The 12,473-nt window shown below is 39.6% G+C and overlaps 1 protein-coding gene across 5 annotated transcripts in view; it reads right to left on the bottom strand.

The window, feature by feature from the left end:
* Positions 1 to 12,473, bottom strand: part of ascc3 (activating signal cointegrator 1 complex subunit 3) — a 159,938-nt gene that overhangs the window by 116,533 nt on the left and 30,932 nt on the right. For all 5 annotated transcript variants that reach the window (XM_046847275.1, XM_046847273.1, XM_046847272.1 and 2 more), the window contains exon 6: positions 2,932 to 3,130. In XM_046847275.1, the coding sequence (XP_046703231.1) occupies positions 2,932 to 3,130 (199 nt within the window). The remainder of the gene's footprint in view (positions 1 to 2,931; positions 3,131 to 12,473) is intronic.

Raw genomic sequence — 12,473 nt, forward strand, 5'->3', positions numbered from 1 at the left:
TTTCCCATCTATTGAACTCGGAGAACGAAATATGTTCTCGCATGACTATGCCCCTTGGCACAAAATGAGCTCCATGAAGATATGGTTCACATGGGTTGAAGTAAAAGATCTTGAGTGGCCTGTTTTAAAGCTCTGACCTCATGCTTAGTGAATACATTTGGGATGAATTGGAACTGCATACCAGGCCTCTAAACTTTACATCAGTACCTGACTTTACTAACACCCAGTGTTGTGCTCGTTACTAAAAAAATAGTAACTAGTTACAGTTTCTCGTTACTTCATTCAAAAAGTAACTTAGTTACTTTGTTGATTACTTACACCAAAAAGTAATGCGTTACTGTTAAAAGTAACTTTTTAGTTACTTTATTAAAGAACGTTCTTTAATGTTCCCATTAATGCTCTTTTATGGTCTACAAACACAAAACTGACTTAAACACAAAGCAATTTTTAAACACTTTTATTTAAGTCAGATCAGCACAAACTAAATATATCACAAGGATTTCTGAAATAAATAACAAAACAAGCTGAATAATATATTCACAATCAAAAACTAAAGTGGCTTCTGCATTATAAAAGCTGTTGTGTTGAGCTCAAACATGTTCCTTTCACAGCTGAAGTATGAAAACTATCAACAATGTAGAACAGAACACTGGGTTAGCTTCTAGCTTCTAGCTCCTCAGGCATGGAGGTCATGGAGGAGCTTCGACAGATTGGAGTTGCTGTTCATCGCAGTAGATACGAGTTTCGAACCAGAAAGACACAGCTTACATTTGCCTTAAAAGTTTTTGTCTTTATACTCAACTAAATTGAAATAATGAGCATATTTCCACTTTGAGAAACTCGTCTTGCTCTCGCCTGGACTCGCCATTACTGCCGCACAGACCGCACAGTGTTGGGCGCGTTACTGCCCAACACTGCTAACACCTATGTGGCTAAATAAGCACAAATCTCCACAAGTACACTCCAAAATCTAGTGGAACATCTTTCCAGGAAAATTGAGGTTATTATAACAGCAAACAGGAAATAAATGTGAAATGGGATGTTCAGAAAGCAAGAACAAATTGAGTTTGTGTTGAAGACCTGAAGAGGTACCACCTGGGTCCGTAAATGAAGCTTCAATAAAACTTTCAGAATCTTCCATTTATTTAAGGAAACTACAAAACTACTTTACAATCCATCAAGCAGAGACAACACAGTGAAATGATAATGATATGAAAGAGGTTTTGGAAATTAAGTTACATTTAGCTAAAAATGGCTCTTCTCCTCTGTTGGAGACTGCTCTAGTGCATCACAAGAGAACATGACCTGTTTAAAAGGAACTGCTATCTGCTTTTACACATACATACACATACAACACACACACCCACAAATGATTAATAATGTTCTGGTTGACAGGGGAATGACTACACCATTCTTTCCACCCAGAGAGCACAGACTTCAATCACCTTGGGTCATGAATGTGGGGGATTGGGGGGAACCAATGAACACAGAAAACCACTGACCCTTTTGTTCAGAGGGCAGCTACAGCCATCTTCAGAAACAGAAAGTCAGGGGAGAACAATTGTCCATGCAGGTGACATTACTCAATACCACTGTCTCTAAACCATACAACATCGCAGGTCTCACCACAGTCCTATATACTTTCTCTTTCACTCTTGCAGATACTCTTCTATCACAAATCACTCCTGCCACTCTTCTCCACCCACTCCATCCTGCCTGCACTCTTTTCTTCACTTCTCTAAAACACTCTCCATTTCTTTGCACTGTTGACCCCAGGTACCTGAACTTCTCCACCTTCTACACCTCTTCTCCTTGCAACCGCACCACTCCACTGCCCTCCTCTCATTCACACACATGTACTCTGTCTTACTCCTACTGACTTTCATTCTCCTTCTCTCCAGCGCATACCTCCACCTCTCCAGGCTCTTCTCAACCTGCTCCCTACTCTCACCACATCATCATCAGCAAATATCACAGTCCATGGAGACTCCTGTCTGACCTTGTCCGTCAACCTGTCCATCACTACTGCAAACAGAAAAGGGCTTAGAGCCGATCCTTGATGCAATCCCACCTCCTCACTTCACTGCTGTCACACTGTCCTCATACATGTCCTGCACCACCATCACATACTTCTCTGACATACCTGACATCCTCATACAAAACTATGCTAATGCAGATGCTAAAGTAAAGCACTACACATAACAAAAAACTCTAACTTATAAATAACCTTTAAACGATACATTACAACAAGCGGGATCTGCGAGATGGCAGGAGTCGTGCTATATTTGTTTGACCGCCCAACGGTAAAACCGTCGGCTCCCGCGAGATTTGCATTGGGTCTCCTGGGACCCGCGGGGTCCCAATCCAGCCTTCTAGCGTGATGCATTGTGTCTAACTGCAGTAGAACTGCAACATTTAACCTGTTCAGCCTTAACAGCTGCCAATAGAAACTCCACTCACACACACCCTGCTGGATTATTCTACTGGCCTTCGAGCTTTTTATTGACACAAACGTTCAGGTTCAACACAGCCCCTGAACTCTGTGCTTTAACTTCACATCTCTGCAGTTACAATGAGCTTTACTTAGAACAAGGCCTGTTTGATGTTAGTGAATCTCTATAGAGACTCTTTACAGAAAGAAAATGGTTGCTTCTCCCTTTTATCACACCTTCCGGAAAACAAAGCCTATTGTGTCTTCTCAGATAGCGCAGTGAAAGTTACCTACAGTAGCTAATAACTGCGCCTACACAGTGGGCTAACCCAAGCAAAGATGAAACGCTGATACTCCTCAAATTGCGTTGGATACTGATTTCCCCCTTTACTCAGATTAAATATATCGAAGTGTCTGTTGCAATAATGAATGCAGGATCTGAGGGTCCACAGAGGAACAGCTTGAAAAGACAGAAAGTGAAGGAGATATCATACGGTTACCTCTGCAGTCTCAGCTCCTTAGGGTCAAGGTGAAAAACCGCTTCCGACGAGTCGCCCTCGTCTACTCGCCTCTCTCTCTTCCTCTCCCTTTTCTCTTCCCGGCGGTAGAGTTTCATCATCTGCCTTTCCTGCTCGGATTGAATGGTCACCTGACAACCATATGTGGGCTTGGCAGACTCCGCATTTTTGAGCATCCCATCTGCGAAACAGAATCACTCCGTCAAAACTCAGTTTGAAATCAAAGAACTCGCTTATAACACATTGTTAGTAATGTTGTTACAATGTAATAGCACCGTCGCTGCCATGAACCTTTATATAGCATCATAAAAACAAACGCACCAGGCAGCAAAAGTAAAGGCGAGAGCTGCTTTATGAATGGTAGCCTCTCCCTCCGTGCCAGGCGTCCTTAATCGGAACGAAATAACCGCGTGTAAACGTTTTAATATTCATTACGCAACCGTTAGTTCCGGTCCACTAATTTGATTAGTCGAGTGGTGGTCCAAGAGTGCCTCTTTTTCCTAGAAGCGCAATGGGACGTTTCACTGTGTCCAACAAGTAATATTCCACTTCTAGTCTAAAGCAGTTACTACAGCAAAGTTTGCAACATCATCAAGATCAGGGGGGAAATAAAACTCATCAGGTGAAGATGAACAGAATGAGAGGTTCTACAACAAAGCAAAAAATAAATAAAAATACAGCATATTTGGCCACACTGGGTCTGAAATGCCCCTCAATAATTATTCGTCTACAGAAGTCTCATAATTGTGTGTATGATCACATGCCTAAATCACAGATATACCGATCTTCATTATAACAGTAGAAACACACCTTTTGCAGTAGTTTTTCAATTTTTGCTCAAGCAGATCTTATATACCATTACTCTAACAAAGAAAAACTGTCATGAAAATGATTTCTTTTTTTTTTATTAATCCTACTTCCTATCAAAAACATCACGAAATACCCAGGACTGCTGCTGGCATGCTATTTTTGTTTGGCGGATTGTCATCAACCCAGCAGTAAAACTCTGCTGTGCTTGTTACACTCATCAAGCACCAACACACTACTCATTGTTTACTGCCTGATTTTACTCAGCGTTCAAAATCTCCCTTTTTTTTCTAATATTCATAACATCAGCTGTGCATCAAAAAAACGAAGCCGACTGTAAAACAGCTCTTGATTAACACGATCCCCCAAATCCAGATGGTCCGATCAGCCAGTGTCCTTAGAAAACTATGTGTGTGTGTGTGTGAGAGAGAAATTCACCAGCCACTCCAGTTCCCAGTGGTGGACGAAGTACACAAAGCATGTAGTCGAGTTAAAGTAGCGATACAGTAGATAAAATATTACTCCAGTAAAAGTGCTCCCTTTAAACTTTCACTTGATTAGAAGTACAAAAGTATTTTCCATCAAACGCACTTAAGTATCTTTGGTTTATTATGGCTAGAATGTTCCTATTATCATTTTTCTCACAAGACTCTGCTAATCAACTCAGTTTATATGAAAAGGCTGTTACTCTTGGAACAGCAGTCTATTAATAGGCTGATATTAATGAGGCAAACACTGATATTGATTACATTTATCATGAGCACAAAACCATCTTTTGAACTTCTTTAAAAAGATAAATAAATAAATCATGCAAATAAGGCCGTGTGTGTTGTGGCAAATTCGAGTCATTTATCCCTCGCAAAATGTTCTGCTTGCTGTTGCTCAACCCTGATTGGTGGCTTGCTGTGCGCTTGACCAGCTAATGTTAAAGTCTCCCCGAATGGAAACACTTTAGTTAAACTACTTAATTACAGTAACTAATTACATTTACTTCCTTACCGTCCACCACTACTGTCTTCCCAGATCTTCCCAGACCTAACCAGACACGTTCAAGTGCGAGTACAATATTTGAGTACAATTCGAGTGTTCGAGTACAATATTAATTGTACAAAGGCCTTGGTTACATTGACACTGTTCCCTCGTACCTGCTCGCTAAGACATCTTTGTCTCATCCACTTAAATTCACCCTCAATTATTCTCAGTGTTCAAAGCTGTCAATCTTTAAGAGATTCAACCAGGTCTAAATTAAATAAAGCCACTTCATATCAGAGAGAAACCAGCACCAAAACTACACTAAAAAGATGCATATTTCCTCATAGATTTTTTTCTTTTCCTGCATGATAAATGTACTTGAGGAAAGAATATTTCCAAAAATATCAGACAATAACAGGATTGGTGAGAGTGTGAAATTACCCAGGTCTGCAAGCAGGAAAGCACACTTATTTTCTATTAAATTAGCCAAACCTTCAGTGATATGTTGACACTGCACGAATGGAAGGCCTGGAAGGAATAATCCCTAATCTCATTGACTCTCTGGGAGACGCAGGTGAAGCAGTCTAGCCTCAAGACAGTACAAATAGGAGAGGGGTGTGGGGGAAGGGGGTGGTTGAGTGGGGACCCAGCATTTTGCTGTAACAGGAGAGGGAACGATATGAAACATAACCCAGTCAACAATATTGTGGCAATATCAGCTGCTCAGATATAAAACACGAGAATACGACACACATTCACAGAAAACGGCGAAGTAAATGTAGTTGAAAGAAGGTTATTATGTTATGGGTGTTGGGGTATACCAGTATGATGATATATCACTGAAAAATATACACACAGTTATGGCGTTATATCAGTTTTGCATTACAAAAAATCCTATCCCACTTGGGTTAGGACGCCTCACAATGAGCTTCCAGGTGACACAAGAGCATACGCCTTATTTTCAGGAAACTCACATCCCACTCACATCCTGATGATACCAGTGTCACCTAGAAGTCCAAGACAACTAACTTGGCCTTGAACTCTGAGCACGAAGGACATTGTAACTTTCTTTTAAAATCAGTCGTGGGCATTTGTAAAGCTCATGTACTGTATGTGGAAGAGGGTAGACAGCTGTTTCCTCCAAGAGTGTTAATTTGTGCTTTTGTACTGTAGCAGCAGAAAAGACTGGCTTCATGTTTTTCAAAGGAAGAACATGCAAGTGTTCACCTTCAGGGGAGAGGCTAGTAAGTTGGTATTAACTGGGAAATGTCCAATTTGGGACAAAAATAAAAAATAATACTAAAAAAAGTTCCTCACGTTATTTTAACCTATAAAACTAAATGTATTATCACCAATTATAAGGTGATAAGGTGTTTTAATGTAAAGATCTTCTACACATGTATGTCTTAACATACATGTAGCTGCAGTATTAGCTGAAAAGCAACCAAAGACTTATATGCATTTTTTTAGCAAAATATTGACTGGTCTTCATACAGCTTTAAGTAGGAACTTGAAAATTCAATGTTAAAATTCATATCTGACAGGAACTGAGGTGACAAAGCTAGCCGTTGTGCAACTATAGTGTTCACAGTCTACATCTGAGATGCCCAAACTAGGGGCCTTGAGCCAAAGTTAGCCTGTAGTGACTCTTCATTTAAAAAGTAAAGAATATACTGTAAGTGAATATGAATTAGACAGAATTAGAAAAAAAAAAAAAAAACTAAGAAAAGAAAAGAAAAGAAGCTTCCTGTGTCTCATTAGAGGACATTAATTTTAGAAGCACATGGCTAAATAGCTTATAGCCTGAAAAGCTATATTAGGCATTGAACTCTAGGTTAAATTGAACTAGAAAACATTTTAAAGTGAAAATGCATAAATAAATGTTTTCTGTTTATTTATTTACATTAAGCATTATGAAATCATAATTGAGGGGAACCATTGAAACTTTTATTAGAACATAATACAGTTTGGTATAACCCAAATGTTCTTTTTGCCCACGGCCCTCAATCAATTTGGATATTAGAAACACTTAAAAGAAAAATGTTTAGTCACCTCTGCTCTATATGCTGTGGATGGATAGATATCGATTAGCAAATGGAACAAACTAATAATATTCAACAACAAAAAAAATGGTGAACGTAAACAGGACACTTATCTTCATCTTTTTTTTTTCCCTGGCTGTTAATTGAAAAGAAAAAAAGAGAGAGAGTAAAAATATGAGCATCTTACTGAACCTAGGCTACGAAAATAAAATGAATAGCCTGAACATGTAATCTGCTCAGACAGGGTAGCTGGGCTGGTGATTTGTCCAACCCTGTGACATTACACTTGTGATAAAGGTAAAATTTGTGATATCGTATTTTATCAAGTGCCACAGGCTTCATTACGCCGAGAGTGCGTAAAAAGAATCCATCAATCTGATGATGAAAGGATATGAGCTAATATATTTTAGCTAAAACAAAGGGCCAAGTCAAACTTCAGCCAAACCGCTCAGTCATGCTGCAACCTAACATGCATTAACTTGAGAATCAATCGAGGGTTTGATCATAATTTAAAATGAAAGTAACCTCTGTGTACTGCTGTCATATCAGCAGAACGTGAAGATGGCCTAATTAATTATCATTTATACAGCCACATATAGAGATCCTGAATGTGCTCGGTGAAACAACACACACCAGCTGTGCAGCTTGTTGGTTTATTATTTAACAAAATGGTTAATTATCTAGACTACTGAGGAAAACTGCATCTTTCCCATGCTGTTCCCAGCCTGGCTATAAACAGCTGTGTGCCTCCAAGTGACCCAAAGCTATTAGTTTATTACTGTGAGCATAATTCCCACTACATTATCCAGGCTTCTCTATGCATCGCTATTATGTTCACTGTTAGACTCATTGATGTGATACTAATGAACTAATGACTTTAATGCTTATAAATAGAACAAGCTTGTGCGTCGTTATAAATAGTGCCTACATACCAAAGTCTTTTCTGTTTTGTTTTAACGCAAACATGAAACAAATAAACGAGCATGTATTACCGATTGCCATCAATCTTGTATCAAATTCATTACATTAACATCACGTATAAATGTTAAAAGTGCCGCCATGGTTAATCCAAATTTGATTACGATTTTGGTGAAATTAGATGTCATCTCCTTCACCCCACCACATTTCTCATGCTTTGCTTCCACAAAGCTCCGCCCTCCAGTATCAAACGCAAGATCGAATGCAAGATTAAGGAAGAGACCAATGCCCCATTAGGGATGAATTACTGAGCTAGCATTACACTGATTATATTTAATAGAGGAGACCTGAAACAATCTGACATCAACCACATCTCAATTATCAAGTGTTGATTTCCAAACAGCAAATCAGTAATTCAGGCATCATTTGACAGCATTTGCACACTCAGCCATTCAATGGGTCGTAAGCAAAATGACTGACATGAGAAAATTGGCTCAGGCCAAGTTCCTGCTGCAGAAACCAAGTTTTACTTTCCAAGTTTCTAATGAGTTTTTTTAATTGTCACTTTTGATGTTAACTCATTATTATGGTTAGCTACTGCAGTTACACTACATACACTATACAGACAAATGTATTAAGACACCTGACTTTTCCACTTATATATTTTCCCTCACTAGAACTTTAAGACCCAAACCTGTTCTAGCAACCTGCCTTTGTGCACAAACTGAGCTCCATGAAGTTATGGTTTACATGTGTTGGAGTGGAAGATCTTGAGTGGCCTATAGTGCTATAGAGCTCTTATTGTACCTCAACACTTTTGGGATGAATTGGAAAGCTGAATGCACCCCAGGCCTCCTCACCCCACAGCTGAATTTATTAACCCCCTTATGGCTGAATGATGAGGACTCTCCACAAGCACACACTAAACCAAATGGAACATCTTCCCAGGAGAGTGGAAGTTGTTATAACAACAAATGGGGACTAAATGTGGAATGGGAGGTTCAATTTCATGGTCAGGAATCCATATCCTTTTGTCCATAAATGTTACATTTCTATAGAGGTTGTTCATTTAAAGCAATTCCTTAAAAGACTCTCGAAGTGATAAACATATCTGCTCACTTTGTATAAAGCTTCCACTCAAGTATTTCAGGATTTAGGTACGTTTTCAAAGAGGAACATCGCAAGTTCTGTATCAACAACAAACCCCTTCATCAGTAATCCATTACCTCAACATGTCAATGCACATTGCCAATGTTTATTTTAGTTTTATGCTATTTCTTTCTTTTAGGGCTTTTGCTTACAGGAGAATTATCAGGCTGTGCTGCCAAACTGAGATGGGGGGAGAGTGAAGGGGTGTTAAAAGGGGCATTAAAAACAACTACAAGTATTCCTTTGTATACACAGATAAAGCCAACAAACTGTGTTCCCACTGTGTATTCTGACACTATTCTATCAGAACCAGCTTTAACTTCTTCAGCATTTTGAGCTCCAGGAGCTCGTCTGTTGGATCGGACCACACTTCGCTCCCCATGTGCATCAACGAGCCTCGGCCGCCCATGACCCTGTCGCCGGTTCACCACTGTTCCTTCCTTGGACCACCTTTGATAGATACTGACCACTGCAGACCGGGAACATCCCACAAGAGCTTCAGTTTTGGAGACGCTCCGACCCAGTCGTCTGGCCGTCACAATCCAATTCGCTCAAATCCTTACACTTGCCAATTTTTTCTGACGTATAATGTTCTATATATTTCCCGAGTTGTTCTTACTTTTAGAAGATATTTTAATTTGTGGTGAGAGTAGGGAGCAGGTTGAGAAGAGCCTGGAGAGGTGGAGGTACATGCTGGTGAGAAGGGGAATGAAAGTCAGTAGGAGTAAGACAGAGTACATGTGTGTGAATGAGAGGGAGGGCAGTAGAGTGGTGCGGTTGCAGGGAGAAGAGATGGAGAAGGTGGAGGAGTTCAGGTACCTGGGGGCAACAGTGCAAAGTAATGGAGAGTGTGTTAGAGAAGTAAAGAAAAGAATGCAGGCAGGGTGGAGTGGGTGGAGAAGAGTGACAGGAGTGATTTGTGATAGAAGGGTATCTGCGAGAGTGAAAGGAAAAGTTTATAGGACTGTGGTGAGACCTGAGATGTTGTATGGTTTAGAGACAGTGGCATTGAGTAAAAGACAGGAGGCAGTGCTGGAGGTAGCAGAGCTGAAGATGTTGAGGTTTTCGTTGGGAGTGACGAGGATGGACAGGATTAGAAACGAGTTTATTAGAGGGACAGTGCATGTAGGATGTTTTGGGGATAAAGTGAGAGAAGCTCAATTGAGATGGTTTGGACATGTGCAGAGGAGGGACATGAGGTATATCGGTAGGAAAATGCTGAGGATGGAGCCACCAGGTAGGAGGAAAAGAGGAAGGCCAAGGAGGAAGTTTATGGATGTGGTGAGGGAAGACATGCAGGTGGTTGGTTTGAAAGAGACAGATGTACAGGACAGGGGGGGTATGAAGACAAATGATCCGCTGGGGGACCCCTAATGGGAGCAGCCAAAAGATGAAGAAGTTCTTACTTTTAGAAATAAAAAAATAAAATCTCCTGCATTGATTTTCAATTTGTAAATGCTAATTTTTTTAACCTATGCATTAAACATGCCCCAGTCTGTCATCACCTCTGAAACAATGGTTCTCACGTCATATTATACATTTCTGTCTCGTTCTTAAAGCTATTCTGGAGAAGCCAGTTTCTTCCCTAAATTATATTTCCAGCCTGCAAATCTAATTTCTCCCGCACTCTAGTTCTAGGCTTGTCCATCCTCTCACTGACAGCGATGGACCATCAATACTCAAAAGGTTCTTTTGAATTTTTCATGCTGTCTCTGACACCCACTCTTCCACCCCGTGATTTCCATCTCAAAGGCAACTCTTCTCTTTTTCGTCAGCACTGCATTTGGGACACGGTCACATCTGTATCTCCACACTCCTGTGTTGACACCAGGCTTGTGTGAAACTGCACCACTGTTTCTTCCTTCCTCTCTTTGATGTGTCTCTGTTTCTCCTGGATTTTGGCTTTACTGTGCAAGTGCATGTACTCTCCATTACACTGCATGAGACCGAGCCTATTTCTGCATCATGGCTGTGTTGCAACATTACTTATTAAACCCCCTGTGGAGCAATTACCAAGAAAAAGCCTTAGTGATTTCTTTTTCTTCTCTCTCTTTCTTTTTTACTGTTTTTAGCTTTGCATTAGCAACTACAGCATGGAATCCCTCACAGAATAAAGGATCAATCCTTCAAAAACGTGATGTCGAAAGCTACAATATTTGAGCACTTCGGTGGTGACATTTCCCAATGCTTGTTGGAACACCAGAAAAACAACATGAGGCAAGTTCTTGCAAAGGATTGTGTGTTTGCTCGCTGCCATTCCTAAGCTGCAGGGAAAAGTGCAGACCGCGTTGTGGTGAAAAGAAGGGAAAGATGGTAGCGAAGCTTCATGATGAGACTGATAGAAGGTATTAATTGAATAGAGTGCTTATCTACTAGAACAGAACAAATATTATGAATGGTTTGGGGGAAAATAAATAAATAAATAAAAAACACAATGATCATTGTATAAGGTAGTTTCTTCTGTATTAAAAAGATATATTAATTATTAATTAATTAAAAAGTCCATACTGTTTACTAATTATACAACCAAAATCCAGGGGTAATAATCTGACCTTGTATCTAGCGACAAAATAATTCTGCACAAAGCTTAGTGAAAAGGTTAAAGGGTTTCGCATTCGTAGCATTTAACGCTGGACCCCTACAAAAAAAAGAGCATGAACGGTTACAGCTAATCAGCTCTTGACAAGCCTACACAATGAAAACCCAACTTCCTTAATGCGATGCAAAGAGTGGGCAATTACATCAAAGGCTTTTAGCCTGTCTGTTTGACCTCTACCCATGGTTGTCAAGGTAACTCTCATCTGGCAAGTGAACTTTTTTTGACTAACCAGAATCCCATTTAGCTGTTTTTGACAGCGCATGTCTGTCAGCTATAGAACTGGGATAAGTACAGAACAGAAAACAGGACTATTTGAATGAAAGGCAGACATACAGAAACACAGAAAGAAAGAAAAAAAACATTTAGATAGAGGAATGAAAGAAGATCAGTGCTGAGCTCTTCAGAATTTTACCGACATGTTCATCCAAATGTATCGCAAAGTCAATATAAAACCTCCAGTCCTTTATACTGGGTGCTTCTTGCCTAAGTAATAGGTGCTGAATGAGGTTAGCTTCATCGTCAACAAGGTTTATAATGTCTTATAATCCAACTGTCCTTAATGCATTTATAGCAGTAAAGAAAACACACTGGCACACTGAGGTTCACAGGACCAATTCATATAATCATCAGGAGGCAAAGAGTATTTTCCAATAGTCACTGAATAAAATAGATACTGAATAAAATGCTGAAAAAAAATACTAGTGCAAAAGTAAAAAATTGTTATAGCAAAGTTATTATAGCATAATGTTTTTATATAAAGCTGTCTCACAAAGCCTTGAAGCAAAAAAAAAAAAAAAAACGAAGGCAAACATGGAAAAAAAAGCACAATTTTGATAAATGCGTATTTCATTTGTGAAATTAGAAAACCGCTTAAAAAAAAATAAATAAAAAAAAAAAAAAAGACAAATGTTTGTCCAAACTTCAATCAGATGCCAAAAAGCAAAAACGCTTAATCCAGTGGCTTTGCCAACTTCCCTATTATTTGATTAAATTGGTAGCTGGTCAGACCAAGCTGGAGTTTTCAGCAGAAAAATATG

This window comes from Silurus meridionalis, chromosome 4 (assembly GCF_014805685.1).
Source record: "Silurus meridionalis isolate SWU-2019-XX chromosome 4, ASM1480568v1, whole genome shotgun sequence".
Classification (NCBI taxonomy): domain Eukaryota; kingdom Metazoa; phylum Chordata; class Actinopteri; order Siluriformes; family Siluridae; genus Silurus; species Silurus meridionalis.